General features: G+C 66.4%; 1 protein-coding gene across 2 annotated transcripts; it reads right to left on the bottom strand.

The window, feature by feature from the left end:
- Positions 1–708: 708 nt before the first annotated feature.
- PRXL2B (peroxiredoxin like 2B) lies at positions 709–3,804 on the bottom strand. 2 transcript variants are annotated; one of them, XM_057711039.1, is made up of 7 exons: positions 3,665–3,804; positions 3,294–3,498; positions 2,562–2,613; positions 1,911–1,974; positions 1,751–1,826; positions 1,350–1,468; positions 709–953 (listed from the first exon to the last, which is right to left on the bottom strand). In XM_057711039.1, the coding sequence occupies exons 1-7, from the start codon at positions 3,725–3,727 to the stop codon at positions 849–851; spliced, it is 684 nt and encodes a 227-aa protein (XP_057567022.1). In that variant the 5' UTR covers positions 3,728–3,804; the 3' UTR covers positions 709–848. The 2 variants fall into 2 exon arrangements, with proteins under 2 accessions (XP_057567022.1, XP_057567031.1); XM_057711048.1 differs by having other exon boundaries at positions 709–875.
- Positions 3,805–18,843: the final 15,039 nt, after the last annotated feature.

Here is an 18,843-nt window from a genome sequence, read left to right as displayed (position 1 = left end):
CACAGAGAGGCCTGGGGCGGGGAGCAGGGAGGCCAGCTACAGGGCCACTGTGCTCTTGCAGGCCCAGACCAGGGGGCACACGATGGGTGCTGAGACTGTCATCTGTACTCAGACGCGAGAGCCCCTGGGGGGCCGGGGGGGGGGGGGCGGACAGCAGTCCCGCTCTGGGCCTGTCAGGTCTGAGGTGCCTGTCGCCGCCCTCACGACGGGGCATCGGGGCAGCTGGACGTCCCCCCGGGACGAGCCCTCCCCGAGCAGGCGCACACGATGAGTCTCACGCGGTCCTGCCGGCAGAGCAGCCCTTTCCCTGAACGTCCCCAACTGTGCACAGACGCCAGCGGGTGGGATGGAAACCATCTCCTCCCGGGAAACCCAGTTAGCTCCCACCAGACGTGAGCTCGGACGCGGAACCTTCCGGGCGGGGCTGCCCCTTGGGGCCTGGGGAGTGTCCTCACTAGCAGACGGAGCCCACCCCACTCCGGGCCTGTTCTCAGACCCCGACCCACACGTGCAAAGGCCCAAGCTCTCCAGGGAGGCTGCAGGGGCGCGTCCGCCACCAACAACCCGCCGGGGAAAGCGACCCTCCTAGCGGGGAAGGCGACGCCTTGGGACGGGTGGCTGCCCCACTGGCCTGGATGAAACCAACAGGGATCAAGGCCGGGGCTGCCAAGGACGCGAGATTCAGAGACGATGGAGACACGCTGCCGAGAAACCGCAGTTTAATGTGCGTCGCTGCCTGCAGACCAGGCTGAGTTCAGCCCAGCCCAGAGGTCCTGGAGCTTCTTCACATCCAGCCCCCCGTGTGCCCAGCGCAGGAGATGCCTCCCAGACCCTCAGAGGCCGGGCCTTCACCTCGAGCACGCCTCCTCATCACACTGCAGAGGCAGCAGAGGCCCCGTCAGGCCAGCCACTCTTCCCGGGGCCAGGGGCTGCCGATCCCTCCCTCCAGGGGTCTGTGGTCCAAGCAGAAGGAGGAGCATGCTGGACTTCCCCTCCATTCGGGGCCCAGGAGGTCAGCCGCCAGGACCATGTTAACACGGGCAGCGCTCCCCTGGGACAGACCCCAGCGCTCCCAGGCTGAGAGGACGGGCCGCTCCTCTGCCCTGCAGTCCCTGACCAGCCCCCGTCCCCTGGAGAGGGCCCTGCTGTGCCTGCCCAGCTGGCCACCCTGCCCCTGGCCCATCACTGCAAAGGGGGGTGGCGGTGACACCCTGGGGCTGCCGTGAGCACAGAGTCACCTAAGCCAACAAGGTCCCGCTCAGCACATGGCCACATCAGGCACTCAACCCAGGGGACGTGGGGGTGGGGCGGCATTCTTAGCACAGTGCCCACCCCAGGCCGGGGCATACCTTGGGCGGCTCACTGGTGCAGACCTCCGCAGAGATGCCCAAGGCCTGCAAGATGCTCTCCTGGGGGGCGTAGTCACCTGGGGACTTCTGGACAAAGTGTAGCAGCACTTTGTCACCACCTGCAGTGGGGGGGAGGGGCCTGTGAGAGTGCCCCTGTGTGGCCACCGCCCCACTCGGTTACTGGGATGAGCCATCCTGGCCACACCCTGCCCAGCTAGGATGACACTCAAGAGCTGAGCCACATTGCAAAGGGGGAACTGTGCCCAGATCAACAAGCCAGAGGAAGGGAGTTCGAGTCAGGGCAGGGTCAAGTCCAGAAGACCCTCCCACCTGAGTATGCGGCCCGGTGCCCCCCACCCTGTGATCACCCGTTGCTCCCTGACGCCTCTCCCGTGACCCACCTCTGGCAACCACCAGCAGCCCTCCGCTCTGCAGAAGATCCCCGGACAGATTCCCCGCGATGCCGACAGCCTTGGCCTACAGGGAGGGAGAGCAGGCCCAGGTCAGCCCTAGACAGGAGCCCCTGCACTCGAGTCCCACACAACCTTGGCCATCACAAACCTTGGCGGCCACATCACGAACAGGCTTCCCCAGGGCGGCCGGCAGGATGCTCAAGCTGTTGTACCTGCCGAGACACAGCTGGCTTGTCCAGGCCCCGACCCTTCACCAAACACTGAGCCCAGTGCCTGTCCCCACCCCCAGCGCCTGCCCCCAGTCTCCACAAGACACACAGACCAGTTCCAAAAAGGAGGCCCTACCCCATCTCACCAGGGCTTGGGGGCACGGGCAGCCAGGCCAGCACCCGGCCCAGCAGGAGCAGATGCCAGAGCCAGGGGGCACCCAGCTGTGGGCTGGCAGGCAGGCCCGGGGCCCCCCAGAGGGCGTGGGGAGTGTGGACTGGGTGAGCCCAGGGCTCTGGGTCAGCTGGCACTGCCAATCAGACGAGGCCGCCAGGCTGTGGCACAGGCATCTGAGGTGGCTGAGATGGCCCCTGACAGGGGCACTAGGCCCAGATCCCCTCCGCAGCCAGTTGGGGGGAGGCCCTGGGTGAGAAGCCTAACCTACAGCCCGTAACAGATACCCAGGACCCAAGAGAGAGCCCGGCAGGGCTGGCTGGAGCAGTGGATGCCCCCAGAGTCTGCTTGGCCAGGCAGAGAAGGGCAGGGAGGAGAGAAAGGAGGGAGCAGTGAAGCCCCCGAGCCCCCAGCTCACCGCTTGAAGCCCAGCTCCTTGTAAAACTGCTTGCTCTCATCCAGGTAGAGCTCTGGGAAGCAGAGGCCACAGGTGGGTGCCCCAGGCCCACCTGCCCCCCTGGTTCACGCTCCTGCATCTGACCCTCTGTCCACCCTTGGTGCCCAGCTTGCCCACCCCGGGGCAGGAGGGGCAGAGCAGGGCTGAGTGTCCCCATTGTTTGAGGAGAGGCAGAGGCCCAGAGATACAGGTGGAAAGGGAAGAGGACGCGTCTGGACTCTGCCACTGGGCCCAGGGCTCTGCGAGGGCACATCGCAGGCACGGGGGAGGGGGAGGGGGTCCAGCAAGGTGGGGACGGGAGGCAGTGCAGCCTGGGCTCTGGTCCCAGCTACTCCTGCTGGGGGTGCGGGGAAGCATCTGAGGAAGTTCCGGATCTGGCTCCTGCAGAGGCGAGAGCTGGCAGCTGACCCAGTAAAGGCCAGAGTCGCGACGGTGCCCTTCACAGTGGGAGGAACGTGATGGCTGGGGCAGGTGGGTAGAGGCCACCGCTGGAGGAGGCAGGGGAGGGGAGGGAGGGGAGGGAACGAGAGGGGACACAGGAGCCTATCAAGGCCGCTCCTGGAGAGGGAAATGCCAGGGCTGGCCAAGGAGGAGGCAGCAAACGCCCTGAGTCTGAGCAGGGGTCTCAGGGAGGTGGGGCAGTTGGGGGGGTGGTGAGCGCTGCCGGGGAAGGAGGCTGGGGAGCACAGGCACCTCCCGCGAAGTAGCCACCGTCCAGGAACTCCTGCAGGCCCAGGGCCTCGGGCCCCACGCCCACCAGGCGCACGCCGTGCTGGTCCAGGAGCCCCTTGAGGCTGCTGAGGTCCCGGGCGATCCAGCGACACACCACGCAGCCGAAGCGCCGCAGGCCGGCCACCACGCACGCCCGCTCCTGCCACAGGCTCCGCAGCTCCACGGCCTGCGCAGGGGCGGGTGAGGGGCGCCGCCGGACCGCCCCGCGCGCTCGCCCGCGCCCCCGGCTCCGCGGCCGCGCCCCCGGCCCCCCGCCCGCGCCCCGGCCCGGCCTCGGATGCGACTGCCAGGCGCCGGGGCGCACCCACCGCCCCGAGCCCGCCCGGCCTCACCTCCCCGGTCACCGCGTGCTTCAGGACACACGCGCCCACGCGGGCAAGGTCCACCGTGCTCATGGCGGCGGCGGCCCCGGGGCCCAGCCGCAGACCGGCTCCGCAGCCGCCCGCTCAGCCTCCGGGCGGGCGCGCACCCCGGCTCCGCCCCGGACACGCCCCCAGACGGCGCCCCGCCCCGCCCCGCCCGAGCCCCGGCCCCGGCCCCCGCAGCCGCCCGTATGCAAAACAGGCCCCGGGTCACCTATTTTGTATATGCATGAGCCCGTCAGCCAATGGTGCCGCTGGTGGTGGGCGGGGCTTGGCTGAGGGCCTCCAGCACGCGGTGCGCCTGCGCAGAGGGCACGCGGGGCGGGGGCGGGCTCCGTCCCGGAGGGAGGGGTGGTAAAGGGCGGAGCGGGCAGGGTCCCGGGGTCCCGGCGCGGGTCCCATCTGGTGGAGGAGTCCGAGGGCTGATCCTTTCCCGTGGTCTTCTTTCATCTTGAAAATCCACGGGAATGCAGCGTTTTCTCAGTGTCACGTGCCTGTTGGCTTTAATCATAAAATACTGTCAATTTCATGCCAGCTAAATATCTGCCTTTAACCCCCAAACCTTGGGTAAAATGCACCCGAAAGAGATAACAGCAGTTTACGGCGAATTGGTCCTGTTTTCTTCCTCGCGACTGCCCTCTGACACCTTTCAGTATCACCCAGGCTTACCGACGAGCGCCCTGGGCACGGAGGGGTGGAGCAAGCTGGGCCCGCGGGTCCCGCCGGGGCGCGCCCGGCCTCTCCCCCAGGGCCCGCGGGCAGCTCCCGGCCCCGCGCCGGGCTGGAGAAGGAAGCGGCGGCAGCCCTGGGTTGGGGGAGGGGGGGCGCCCCTGTGTTTCACGGGATCCGCCAATAGAGAGGGGGAAACTGAGGCCTAAGGGGTGCTGCTGCCTCCTTCACCGGCCCCGGGCCTGGGAGGGCGAGGGGGCTGCGAGTGGCTGAAGGGCCATTATGTGACCGTCACGACTGGAAGGGATTTCTTTCTTTTTTGGGGGGGGGGGGCGAGGGGGTGGGGAGGTCCTGCCACGCGGCTTGTGGGACCACTGTGCCCCCGGGGAATTCTCCCGAAGGGATTTCTAAGTTGGAGTTGTGTTCTGCTCCACTTCCTTGTTTTTACTAAAGGACGGATTTGGGAGAGATGCTTTGAGACTCTGTAAATCTGTTTCTCCTCAGACTTTCTGGGGCATCATGAGAACAAGGATACGTCCCAGTGATGCTTTAGGAGACTCTTGGAGACTGTGTAAATGTCCCATTTCTCATCAAGCCGTTCCTGCTAATGCACAAGTGGCCCTGGTGGCAGCCGCCCGTGGTACCCTCCGTGCTGGAGTACTTCCGCCTGGAACCAGGGTGCGCACCAGCAGCAGGATTTCGGGGTCGGGTCAGCTTCCTGCCTGGGCCACACACTCAGCACTGCACACCCTCAGTCAGGCATTGAGGCAGGCGGCGGAGGTCCCAGGGGTGCAGGGAGCACACGGCCTGCCGGGCAACTCCCCACGGGCCTGCTTCACCCGGTACCCTGAAGCTCAGGGGCCCAGAGCACTCAGGGCTGGGAGGGCCAGTGGGAGCCCACCCATCCCTGCCACCGGGACACCCCCGGCAGGTACGACCCCACCCACAGGGACCTAAAGGCACCTGAGCTCTTCCCCACCCTACGGTGAGCCTGCTGGGGGAAGTCAGGTGGTTCTGGGAGAACATGGGTCCTCCTAGGACACCTGGACCTGGTTCTGTCATAGGGGCCACTCTGAGCCCCAGGCTCTGGCCAAAACTGGGCTGGCCAGTACCCAGGCGGGTCCCCCGTGCAGTGTGGCTGCAAGGGTCTTGGGGGGGAGAGTGGGGGCGTCAGGGGGTGCCCTGTGGGGCTCATGTCCCCCCATCTGTGCCTCCTGCCAGGGGCTTCATGCTGCCCCTGGCAGTGGGCGCTGTGAATGGAAGGCGCCTGGACAGGGAAGGGGCAGCGGTGTCTGCCCTCAGCCCACCGTGCTGGCCCCCCCAAAACTGGCCCCACAGAGAGGCTCCCTCCAGGGCTGCACCAGGGCAGCCCTCGGCCCCCAGCTCCTCCTCTGTGCCCAGGGTCGTCGCCAGGGGCAAGGGGAACTCCAGGAGGAGGGGCAGGTACCGGCCTAAGCGAGATGGCACCAGGCCCCGCCCCCAGCGGTGTGGGAACCACACCCCAGGAGCCCCAGGCCCTCTGGGCTGGACGCCCTGCCAGCCTCCCTGCTGGCCTGTGCTGGGCCTGCTGAGCCCTGGAAAGCCGGCAGCAACCGAGCAGGGGAGGACTAGGGCGGGCAGGCCTGCCCAGCAGGCGAGGCAGGCTGCCCTGGAGCTGGGTGTGGGGAGGCCACGCTGGAGGCCTGGTTCCGGGGCTGGCTCTGCCAGGCCATCGGGGGCCTCCCTGGGGAGTAACGGCCTGGGCTGGCAGGGGAGCCACACGGGCTGGGCGGAGGTGGTCTCCACTCCTGCATGAACATCTGGGCTTATCACCCAGGACAGGGCTGCTGGCTGTGGATAGATCCTGCCTGCTGCAGGGCCCCACCCCAAGGGCACAGCCCAGCCAGGCTTTCCAAGAGCAGCCAGGCCGAGGAGTGCCCTCGCCTGCGGTGGGCTCACCTGAGACCCCTGAGTTGGGCTGTAGGGGAGGGTCCCACAGAGTGGAGTTCCTGCTGGTGGTGGGTGTAGTTGTCTCGCACTCAGAGGGCCTGGGTACCAGGGCCTGGGGCAACCCAGGAGACTCAGATACTGGGAGACAGGGGCCCGTGTGAAGTCAGGACAGGGACACTGCCCAGGCCGGGATGCAGAGGGAGGGGGTCGCCGGGGCGCACCCAGGGGGCAGGAGTGGGGACACTGCTACGTGGTGGGATAGGCAGACAGGCTCAGGGGTCTCACCAGGCTCTGAGCATCAGCCTTGGGCCCCAGGCACCAGGGTGGCAGCCCCCTGCCTCGCAGATGCTCCGTGTCCCTCCTCAGGACCCTTCAGCCCCTGGCTGCAGCCCCCCGGACAGCCAGGGAGCAGGGGTCACCTGTGGCAGGAGATGTTTGCTCTCCAGCCCCCAATGTCCCCTGGGCCACAGCTGCTGGGGGAGCAGGCCCCCTCGGCAACAGCTCAGACGGGGGTGCAGGCTGAGTGCAGGGGAGAGGCGGGGAGACCAGTGTCAGGCTAGGAGTGATCTCGGGTGGCCTCGCCCCACAGCGGCTTGAAGCAGGGTTTCGGTTCCCGGCCAGTGATTGAGGTCGGGTCGCGATGGTGAGAGCACCAAGTCCTAGTCGCTAGACCAGTGGTCAGTGACAAAGCCCTGGCCCCACAGCTTTGCAGAAAAGAATTCCCACAAAGATGGAAAGTAGTGAAACAAGTAAAGTATTTATTAGGAAAAAAAGAGTACGTGTGGATAGACATGCGGGCAGGCTCAGAGAGAGAGCCGCACGGTCGTGGAAGTCTGAATCACTTTTATGGGGCATTTCTTCCGTGTTTCCTTTGACCACTCACTTTGACTCGCCTGGTTCGGAGTCCATATGTGGTGTATCTCAGGACTTCCCCAAGTGTGTGCGCATCTCTTAGCCAAGACGCATTCCACGGAAGAGGCCTTGGGGTGGGTTTGGCCACTTGGCATCACTCCCCTTCTGACCTCCAAGGAGCCTCTCTGTGCCTGTGTAGTCGGGGGAGGTCTCCCGACTTCCCTGAGGAACATGTGGTCTCGTATCTTCCACCTGGGCAGGGCCGCACCTCCGCACAAGGAAGGAACTCCCAGCATTTGCGCTGGGGGCCCATCTGTCTCCTGCCTCAGGAGCCGCACTGCTGGTTGTGCCGTCCTCCCCCTGCCCCGCCTCCCTCCTGCAGATTCTGGTGGCCAGAGTTCTGTGCCTGTTGCACAGGTAGAAAAGGTCACGGGCTCCAGAGCTCAGCACTGGCCCTCCGGTCACTCACTCACTCACTCTTCAGCACTGACTTTTCAGGCCGGGCCCTCTTCTGGCTGCTGGATTCACCTGTGAGGGAACGAGATTTAAGGAAGAGGCCCTTCCCCACTCATCAGGTGTCCCCGCTGCTGGCTGTCACCCACTGGGAGTCCCCTCTCCTCCCACGGCCCCAGGGCTGCAGGATCACCAGGCAGGGCAGGATCGGGGACTGTCCCCCAGAGAGCCCCATGCCTGTCTGAGGCTCCGCACCCAATCTATACTCGGGGGGACCCCTGCTTCACCCAAACTCTGTCTCCGAGATCCGACTCAGCACTGGTGCACAGGGGCCATGCTTTCGTCATCAACAGCCCTCCATTCAGCACAGCCGGCTTCCTCAAGCCCTCCCCCAATCACCCTGCACATCCCAGACCCCAAACTCCTGTCTCACACCCTCACTCGGACGCCAAGGCCCCAGCCCTGTGCTCTCCCCGAGCCAGGCCACGGCCACGTCCTCACGGGATGCGGGCGTGCTCCCACAGTCGGCTGCAGGGCTCTGGCTAACGTCTGGGTTCTTCGGGGGAAGCAGCGACAAGACGAACAGACACTCTTCCTTGTGCTTGTGGTGGTCACCCTGGAGCAGAACTGGGGGGTCGATCTGCCAAAAGATCTGGGACACCCACACGCACACACGTGCACGCACATCCCAGCCATGCGGACAGGGAGGCCAAGAGACAGCCGAAGGGACAGAGAGGCCCTGCCCAGGGTGTGGACAACAGCAGAAATCCCTCCTGCGTGTGTGAGCTTCTCCCTGCCCTGAAAAAACGCCAGGTGTGCTTCCGGGGCTGGGGATGGAGCGGGGATTGGGGAAGTGGGGGGGGGGGGAATGGAAGACTGCCGCAGACAACCTCCACTTTCTCCTCTACCCTCTGCGGCACGGTGCGAGTTTTGGTAACCACACGTTTCACTTTTACGAGAAAAACACTGTTCGGGACGCGGATTAACATCACTGCTGGTCAAGGCCCGGTCACCAGACCAGCCCGGAGGGGACCCCATGCTGTTCGCAGAAGGGAGCCCTGCCAGGCATTACCACCTGCTGCGCCATCCACTCCCCACCCTCCACGCCGGGCCCCCACCCCTCAGCCCTGGCCTGTGGGATCTGGACGTGAATCGGGTCCAGCCCTGCCCCCAAGGGTCACGTCCAGGGCTTCGTACGGCACAGCAGTATTCATCCCCCTTGTCACCAAAAGGTGGAAGACACCCGGGAAGCCAGCCCCAGAGGAACGGTGCCTGCGTACAAGGGAGGGTTATTCACCCAGAAGGAGGAGTGCAGCTCTGACACCTGATGCAGCGTGGATGAACCTTGAGGACGTGATGCTACGTGACACAGGCTGTCACCGAAGGACAAGCACCGAATGACTCCAGTTACGCCAGGTGAGGGAGTGTTTGCTGGGGAAAAGGTTCTACTGAGATGATGAAAAAGTTCTGGAGACGGATGGCGGCGAGGGCTGCACGGCGGTGTTTATGTCCTCAAGGCCACAGAACGTACCCTTACAGATGGCTACGGTGGTAACTTTCACGTGACGTATGTATGTTTCATCACAATCTGAAATCAATGATTCCATACAGTGTTTTTTCGAAGAAAGCAGGCGTGCTCCTCGCTGTGATGGAATGTTCCACATCTCGATCTGATCAGTGCCCGTCGCTCTCATGCCCGTACTGTAGTTTTGCAAAGCGTTCCTGTCGGGGAACGCAGGTGAAGGGGGCGTGGGTTCCTTCTGTGTTGTTTCTCGCAGTTCCCTGTGAGTTATCTCTGGACAAAACGTTCAACTAGAAGGTTACAAATAAAAGGGAAGCACCGTGAACTGAAGTCTTGCACTGGAGGTGCAAGAAGAGCTGGCTGACGAGGGGGCCAAGCTCACGGGCCTGGACGCTGCCCCTTCGGAGGAGCCGCCGCAGGGTGTCTCGCCGGCGCCCATCCTCGGCCAGAAGCGGGAAACGCTGCCCCCAGGAGGTGATGCGGGACGGCTGGCCCCTCGGGCGGGAGTGCCTGTCCTGCTCTCCGCCCTCAAGAGCTAGAGTTTCCTTTTTTAACACGTGAACTGTAATCATGTTTTTCCCCCGAACTGTCATCAGGAAATAAAAAAGACAGGCTGTGTGCCTCACCCTGGCCTGTCTCCTTGGTTTCAACATGGTCACAGGATGAAATTCACAAAGAAACCTGGGGCAATGGAGGGCAAGTTGGGGTTGTGGCTGCAGATGGGCCGCAGCCTGAGCGGCCGGAGCCCATCCCGCGGATGATACTGCGAGGTGAAGAGGGGCGGGAGCCGAGCCCCGCCCGGATGAGACACCACATACTCCTCATTCTCAAGGTCAAGGAGACCTCCCCGACTCCACACGCTCAGAAGGCCTCCTCGAGGGTCAAAAGGGAGGGGACGCCGCCCCGTCGTAGGTGATGCCAACCTGCCCACAGGCCTCCGCGCTAGAGTCCATCTTGACTAGGAGATGCGTGTGCGCACAGGGGAGGACCCTGAGCTCCACCAAATACAGACTCAGAGCCAGGCAGAGCAGGATGACCGGCCAGAGGAAACCCGGGAGGAACGCCCACAGCAGGGACTCAAACCACCACGACGGGCGACCCTCGCTCGGAGCCCGCCTGTGTGTCTCTCCACGCATATGTCTTCCCTCCTAATAAACACTTCACTGGTTTCACGACTTTCCGTCTCTTTGTTGAAATTCATTTCTACAGAACCAACGGGCTGGGGCCTTGTCACTGCACCGGCCCTCACGGTCTCATGGCCAGGGTCCAGCGCTGTCACTGCCGCAGCCTGGCTTCCGTCTCTGGTCGGGGGACTGAGACCCTACTTCACGCCGCCGCCGAGGCCCCCGAGGTCCGTGTGGGGCGACAGCCTGGTGAGAGGCTCCCCCCCACTCACTCGTTCTCCCCCGCGAGCAGGGTTCATGGGGCAGCCCTGAGTCCCCACCCACCCGTGACATGGACACGCGGGCGCCTGTCTGGGGAGAGGTGGGGACGCCCGGGCCAGGCTGCTCCCTCCGGCTCCTCACTCAGGGCACGTCCCACGCCTGCGTCCCCGTGTGCCACAGAAGCTCCTCCGTACAAGCCCTCGGTGGGCCCCCAAATAAGCTATCTTGTCTGGGGACGCCCCCCACCCCCCACGCTGCTGCCGAGGTGTGTGACAGGTGACAGATCGGCGTGTCCACAGCCCCCGCCCTGCCCCGGGCAGAGGCCCCGAAGACAGGCTGGCGGGGAGAGAAGGGGGCATGGGCCCACGGCCCGGCTGAGGGTCTCTGCCCGCCCTGACAGGGAAGCCGGAGGGCCCCGAGCCCACGCGGCCTTACCGAGTCCAGGCTCCTCAGGCCTCCAGGAAGCCATGCTCTGTGCAGCCCACGTTTATGAAGCACCTACTGCGTGCCGGGGACTGGGACAGAGGGATGGCCCATTGGGGCTGCTCCCTCTCCTGCGTGTGGACCGGGGGGCTCAGAGGTAGGCACCTTAAGTGGGGTGGGGGGCGGCTTACGACGCCATGAGCTGGAGCAGCTCGGGGCACAGAGGCAGCAGTGGCATCTACAAGGCGGCCGCTGCCCGCCGCCCGCCCTCTCCGGTCCCTCTCCGCCCGAGGCGGCCTCCACCCCCTCCGCCGGGCGGTGCTTCCCAGAAGAGGACGCGCCGGCTGGGCTCAGCGTAGGCCCCCCCTTCCCAGAACCTGGTGCAGGCGCGGTCAGGCCAGGGCGGGGTCCCCGTTGTCTGTCCCCCCACCCCCGTGCCCCGCACACAGCCCGGCTGGGGCAGGCTCGCGCCCGGGGACCCTTCGCCTCCACCTCCGCCTCTGTGGGGGGGCGGGGCACACGCGGAGCCCCTTCCCGTCCCAGGAGCTGCAGGCCGCCAGCCGCCAGGGGGCAGCAGAGCCCAGCCCCGCGCCCGCCTCTCCCGGGGCTTCAGCCTCCCCCGCGGGGTCACGGGGCCAGTGCGGGGGGAGCTGGGCCACGCTCCCTCTAAGACTGGGACCCTGCGCCCCCTCCCGTCGGGGTTCCCTGTGGGACACGGGCTGGGCCAGCCCTGCTGCCACGTGGGAGAAGGCGGCTGTGATCGCGGGGAATAAACGCGGGGCGAAATCTGGGGGCCCAGGAGGAGGTACACCGGGGGAGACCCCTCCCTGCCCTGTTCAGTCACGCTGGGTGTGCACGGCTGGGGCAGGGAGGGGGCAGGGAGGCCAAGGGCCAGCCCCCAGTGCTGAGGGGTGCCGGCCCCCCTGGACTGCTGGCGTGTCCTCGGCAGGGTCCCTGAGTCGACAAGGTCTGGGAACGCTCTGTTGCGAACTGGGGACCGTGACGCTCCTGCCTCGGAACCCATGACCTGGGCACAATGGGGGCTCACACAGACGGAGGCCCCCCACCCCCCCAGGCCCCAGGGAGGGAAGGAGCCGTGCCTGGCTCAGAGCATCCTGAGGGTCTTCTCTGTCCTTAGGGGCCAGGGGAGTGAGCTGGGCACTGATCACGGTCCAGGGAAGAGGCCAGCAGGGCAGGGGTCCAGCCCGGGACACCCTGGCACAACGCCCGGCCCCCGCAGGCCCAGTTCCCTCCCCATGCACTGGGCAGGGGCCCTGAACCCCAGGGCTGGTGGTCAGCCGGGGGCTCAGCTGGGGAACGTCTGCAGACCAGAACCTTTATTCAGGTCCCCATGGTCCAGCTCTGAGACACGCACAGTATGTGCCCTCCACGCATCCCAGCTCATACACCCGCCTCCCACGGGGGTCTCACTGGTGTCCAGCAGGAGGCCACACCCTTCAAACGCACAGCATCCCCCACCCCACTGCCGCTCTGATATAAAGCAGCCAGTCCTTTCCCCGCCTGGAAGAAGCAGAGTCCGCTGCAGGGCCTGGCTGGACCAGCCTGGCTGGACCCACCAGGCGCACCTGCCACCCCCACCCGCCAGAGGCCCCGCCCCACTCCCCTGCCACCCACAGTCCTGACCACTTACAGCCTTGGTGACATACAAAACCCTCGTCCCCAGGACCCCTCCTTCAAGGTGAAGACGGCGGGGGGGGGGGGGCCTGCCCACAGCTGCCGGCCCCACCTGCGGCAGGCTGGGCTGCTCAGCCTTGGCCTTGGCGGGGTCAGGAAAAGGAGGGAACCACGTTCCATCCTCCAGGAGCAGCGCTGCGCCTGGCCAGCCCGGGCCCTCTCCCTTGGGTCCAACGGGCCTGGCCAAGTCCCCACCAGGGCCTCATCCGGGACCCTTTGGGGGGGGGGGGGCTGCGAGGGCGTGCTGCTCTGGGGCGGCGGGGGAGGGGATGCTTCTGCAAGTCGCTCCTCAGGCTCCACCTAGGTCTCCGTCCTCCCTGGGTGCTGGGAGAGGCCCGGAAGGCTTCGCGGAGGCGGCGCGCCACTCCTTCCCGGATCCATCCGCGGTGCTGGCAGGGTCGGGGGCTGCGGGGAGCGAGCCCAGCTGTGACCGCGCAGGGGAAGCGGGGGCTGTCGGGGCGCCCGACGCCCCCTCCCCGGTTTGGTAACACCCCCGCCACAACTCTCCCCTCCCCCAGGCCGGCGAGGAGCTCACCAGGGAGGGTGCCACCTCCCCCTCCGTGATGTCCTTTCCCCTCTCCGAACTGAGCTGGCGCCACGCGAGCTTCTCCAGCAGGAGGGAGAGCAGAGCGGTGGCGGGGCGTCCTCGGACCCTGCCGGGACCCCCGGGGGCGCCCTGCGCTGCTGTCTCCAAGACCCTGATGGGGCTTCACTTTGGGGGCACTCACGGGGCCACGCCTGCCACCGGGCACAAGGCGCTGGGCGCCTGGTGTAGCAGGGTGGCAGGAAGGCGGTAGCAGCGGTGCCTTTATAGGACAGGGCGGGGGTGGGGGGCCCGAGGGCAGGCGCACCTCCCCGCCTCCTCATGGTCCGCAACCAATCAGAGGTCGGAGCTGGACAAAGCTCGGGATGCCAGAGGCCCCTAGGCAGGGATAAGGACGTGCCTCGGCCCCCAGCGGGGGGGGGGGGGGGGGGGGAGGGGGCGGGCCTTGGGGGACACGTGGAGCGGAAGCTGGATGCCCTAGCCCCTGAGTCCAGCCCTCAAACCCCCCAGAGCGGCCCCCAGAGGTCGAGCCGCCTGCCTGGGATGCAGGGCCAGGGCATGTGTCCTTCTCTGAGGTCTCCGCACGCTGAGCAATTCCTTCCCTGATGCTGAGGGCCAGTGTCCCCACTGGCCACCCCCTGGTCACCGCCTGTCCCCCGGTGACACACTGGGTCCCTCCTGTGAACCTCTCCAGCTCCTCACACCTCACTAGGGGCTGTGTCAGCCAGGGGGCCTGCTGCCCCTGGCCGCTCTCACAGGGTGTTGGAGGCGGTGCAGGGGCGGCCCAGGGTGTGGGGCAATGGAGACACAGCCCGGCCGGAGCAGGGTCCTGCCAGCAGCGCTGCGCAGGGCGGTCGGGGCCCCGGACTGGGCCAGCGTCTCTGCCCCTGCGAGCTCCCACCCTCCTCCTTGCCTTTGAGAAGCCAGGCTCCAGCGGCCACCGCCTTGGGGAAGCTCCCCTGGCCTCCCCCTGGCCACCCCCAGGCTGGTCCCCATCTGAAGTGCTCTGGGCAGTGAATTCCTGGGGACAGGTCTCCTGCCTCCCCTCCTCCCACCCCCGCTTCTCCAGGACCTGAACTTAGGGGCTCTTATGCCAGCCCAGGGAAGTGGCAGTGCTCTCCCGCACCTCAGATGAGGACGCTAAGGTCAGGGAGGAGGCCTCGCCCAGCCCTCTGCCCCTCACATCCCCCTCCTGTCACCTGCACCCTGTGGCAGAACGGGGTCAGGGTGGGTGAGGGTTTCGAAGTGCAGGGGAGGTGAGAGCAGAAGGCAGTGTGCCAGCCGGGGAGACGGGAGGCCAACGTGCCCTGCCGGTGGGGGGAGGGGGGGCAGGGGGGCAGTTCCCAAGTGGCAGCAGGCACAGCAGCGGGCGTGTGAGGGTCCGAGAGAGGAGGCCCAGGATGAGTGAGTGAGGGGCCCAAGAACTGTGCCAGCCTCGGGCAAATGGCAGGGAGGGCGGGAGGCTGGCCCGGGTGCCCCCAAAGGCTCTCCCTAGTGCCCAGCCCTGGGGACCTCCCGGGCCCTCGGCGTGCAGCGGGCAGGCGCCGCCCCCGCGGATGCAGGCGCTGCTTGGGGGTGGCCAGGTAGCTGTGGCTGAGCCTCTGCGCGCCCCGCCCGCCTCCGGCCCTGAAAGGCTGGGAGCCTTTTGTGGGAGAGCAGCTGGCGGCCCGGCCTTTATGTGGGGCTGTGGGAAAGTCCCCGGGCCAGCCTCTCACAGCCTCTCAAAGGCAGGGATTATCTCGGGGCCTGCAGGACACCCTCTCAAGGACATCCCTCCCAGCGGGGGCGGGGGGCAGGGCGCCTCCGCAGAGGTCCTGTCCGCCAAGCCTGGCCCCACAAGCCCCTTGGCCAGGAAGGGTCCCCTGAGTGGAAACCCTGACTCCCCATTCCCTGCCCTCAGCCGTCCAGCTGCCACACGAGGGGGGCTTTCAGGGAACCCCCACCCCTGTACTCCTCTGGGGCTCCCCGCTCTGACTGCCCAGGCCCCTGGCCCTTTGGGGGTGTTGGTCAGCAGAAGGCTATGCTTGGGGCTGTGCCCACCCCGGGCTGACTCAGGGCCGGCCCAGGGCTGAGGTCAGGGGGCCTGGATGGGGAGGATGGGGCGCACTTATTTAGCACCTATGGCATACAAGCTGAGCAGGACATGCAGCTTCTCCCTGAAGTTGCTTGGAGTCCTGAGAGGGAGCAGGGGCCAACCTGGCCCAGCTAGGTGACTGCTGAGGTCACCCTGCCTGGGGTGCGCTTTGGCCCCGTGCCCAGCCTTCTCCCGTTCCGTCGGCTGGCTTCCCAGTGAGCAGGGATCACCTATTGAATCCACTGAACGGAGTGGGGTGGGCGGGGCAAAGGTCAGGCGACCCTGGCACGAAGGCCCCCAGGGCTGCCAGTCCACCTGAATAGCTTGCCTTCACGCCCTCCCTCCGTCCTCAGGACACGCCCGCAGCGCACTACTGTGCAGAGGAAGAAACAGGCCCAGCGAGCCCAGCTGCTAAGTGTTGGTGCCTGGATGTGTATGCAGTAGGTGCTAAATAAGCGCGCCCCACCCTCCCCATCCAGGACCCCTGACCTCCACCCTGGGCCTGAGCCCACAGCGCTGAAAGGAGGCCGTGCTGCTTGGAGAGGCTCTCTGGCGGGCGCATCCAAGGGGTAGCAGTCCGAAGGGCTTGGGGGCGGGGAGGCAGGCGTCCCCCGGTTCCCCTCGTCCTGCCACTGTGGCGTCATGCCTAGCTCTGCCAGGCCAGGCGTGCGGGGGGCGCCTGGGGGCTGTGGGACAGGAAGGCCACGCGGGGCCAGCTGTGTGGCCTTCCAGCCGCGGCCGCGTCCCCAACCTTCAAAGGCGCCCGGGCCCCACCCCGCGGGGACGACGGCTCCCCAGATGGCCTCTGGGCAGCTCGGCACACAAAGCCAGGCGGCCCGTGTGAATGAGTTTGTCGCCGGGCACGCGCCTTTTGTGCCGGATGAATGTCCTCAGCAGGGGGCGGGGTGTGGGAAGCCACCCTGAGCGGGCCTCCCACCCAAATTCCCGCCAGACCGGGGGCAGGCAGGGCTGTGGGGCGGCTGCCAGGGGAGAGCCCCAGAGCCACGACCGGGCACAGCATCGCGCAGCTCACGTCCCCTGCGCCCCGCACTCCCGGGCCTTCTCAAGTAGCATCAGACAAACGGGCCTGTGGGGCCGGTGAGACCACTGGGGTTCTCTGCACACACAGAGAAACAGAGGCCCTCGGGGGCCAGCAGAGGCTGTCCTCACTCTCCCGTGGGAGTGGGCTCCAGGGTAGGTGGCAGCTGCCACATGGGGCCCAGAGCCCACTGAGCGAGCCCAGGTGGTCACCTGCTAGGCACCTCTGGTTGAGGCCAGGAGCCATCTGAGTCCCAGAGGGCAGGGCCAGGAGGCTGAAGACCAGGTCACTGCCAGACTCGGGGGCCAGCAGAGAAGGGAGGGCCAGAGTCCAGAGCCCTCACCTCTACCCAGTGCCCCCAAGCCCCACCCCGCGGCCAGGCCCTGGGCCCCCCGCCTGGCACAGAGTGACCACTTAAAGTGGGTCATTATTCCCGGCTGGGGTGGGCAGCCTCGACCCTGCCCCCTCCTCTAAGCTTCCGTCCGGCTAGGAGTCCAGGACTGGTTTGACCACCCTTGCCTTCATCTGTGAACCAGGGTGCCGTGTCCCCTGCTCCACTGAGTGGGTCCAAGGAGCCCTCCAGCCCAGTGGCTGTGGGAGCATCCGGTGTGCCCTGGGCCACTGCTGAGCCTCACTGAGTCCCCACAAGGGGCTTCCTGGAAGCCCCGAGCCCCTGCCAGCTGGCTCGGACTGCTCGTCATGAGGCAGGGTGGGCAGGAGGCGGGAGCCCCAGCAGGTTCCCACAGGGGATGCTGAGGAAGTTGTCGTCTGGAGTCAGGGCAGGGGTCCTGTGGGGGGTTGGGGAGGAGCTGGGGCGTCCAGGGATCAGAGAGGAATGACCATGAAGGGCTTGGAGCTTGAGTCCCGCATCTGGAAGCAGAGGGCCCCGGCCGGGATGGTACCTGCGGAGCTGGGTTCTTCTCTCCTTTCAGCCACCATAGGATTGGGGAGGCGGGACTGGCTCAGTCCAGTGAGGCAAAGAGAAAGGACTGGCAAGCTCAGCACCCCAGAGCTGCAGATCCCCTTCCCATCCCCCTGCGGGGGGGGGATCCACCAGTGGGCAGCCCCCAACCCTCATGGGTCCCTTTGTCCTCTCCTGTCCCCTCTAAAGCCCTCTTCCTCTGAGCTGCTGCCCTCCTGTCCTTCCCGCCCCTTAAGAAAGCAGGGTGCCACCCTACCCCTGTGCCTGTTTTGCAAGCCCCCGGTGACCTGACCAAGAGGCAGGGCAGCTCCTTGAAGATGTGCCAGGCCAACCCAACAATCAATGGGGACAACGAGGCCCAGGACAGGCTGCCTGGTCTCCAGCAGGCCCACAGCTGGACGAGCCAGTCTAGAGCCTCCGAGGAGCAAGCGGGGGCAGCTGTGTGAAAGTGAACGTAGCCCGGGGCGGGGCAGGGGGGAGAGCTGGGGCGCTCCTAGGACAAAACGGACCTCCCCCAGGTGCACGACAGCACACGTGCTTGGGGAAAGGGGGTGGGCACGGACCCACCCCACGGGTGTGAAGGGGAAGATCCTCCAGGCTGTGGACGAAGCACAGGTGGGGGCCTGGGAGCTTTCTGTGGGCAGGGGGAGCTGCCCATCTGCCCTAACCCAGAGTCCAGTCTGGCCTCAGCCACCAACTGGGCCTCAGTTTGCTTACCTGTGCAATGGGCATGAAGACCCTCAGCCTCAGCAAGGCGGCCACCCGTGAGTGGGGCTCCCACCCAGCCCCAGAAGAGAGAGGGATGGGTGGGGCAAGCCCCCCGGGGGGTGGTGAGGACAGCAGTTTACACAGTGACAGTGCGGTGGGTCAAACGTCTTCTGTAAGGTGCCCCTCGGTGGGTATGTTAGGGTTTAGGGGACTGTGTTTCACCCCGTGGAGTCTGCCTTGCCTCAGGAGAGCAGCACTGCTCATAGTAAAGGAGTGGCCTGGCTGTGTTCCCATAAGTTTTATTTCTAGATGCTGAAATTTGAATTTCAGCTCGTTTTCGCCTGCCTCAAAATATTTTTCTTCTTTGGATGCTTTTTTCAAGGATTTAAAAATGTAACAGCATCCTTCTTGGAAGGCACAGACGTGGTGACGGCCTGATGCTTGCGCCTGTCCTAGGCACTTTACATCAACGCGTGGATCCTGCAAAACCTCGCGGGTGGGCGCAGGCGCCCTGCGCGCTTTACACATCAGGAAACCGAGGCAGCGGGAGGGTTCCTGCCAGCCCGGGCCGAGACCCCGCGGAGGGGCCGCCACCCGCGAGCCTCGGCCCGGGCCCGGGCCCCCCGCGGAGCCGCGACGCGCGCGCCCGGCGCCCCTCCCGCGGCGGGGGCTGTGGGGCGGCGCGGCGGTTCCCACGCGGCGCGGCGGGCGCGGAAGCGAGCCTGCCCCCCGGCGCTGCCTGCGAGTGAATGAGGGCGGCCGCGGGGGGCGCGGGGCGACTCCCAAAAGACCATCTGGCTCCGCGTTATAATAGCGCAGGAAAGGGCTCGTCTGCCTTTCAGAGGTTGGGAACGAGCTGCTCCCTGACACCGCGGGGCTTTTAACCAGCTGGGGACAGCGACCCGGCCCGGCCCGGCCTCGCGGGGCGGGGGCG

The sequence above is a fragment of the Hippopotamus amphibius genome, chromosome 1 (genome assembly GCF_030028045.1).
Source record: "Hippopotamus amphibius kiboko isolate mHipAmp2 chromosome 1, mHipAmp2.hap2, whole genome shotgun sequence".
In the NCBI taxonomy this organism is placed as follows: domain Eukaryota; kingdom Metazoa; phylum Chordata; class Mammalia; order Artiodactyla; family Hippopotamidae; genus Hippopotamus; species Hippopotamus amphibius.
The sequence above is the reverse complement of the archived record's forward strand: the minus strand, read 5'-3'. Positions and strand labels throughout refer to the sequence as shown.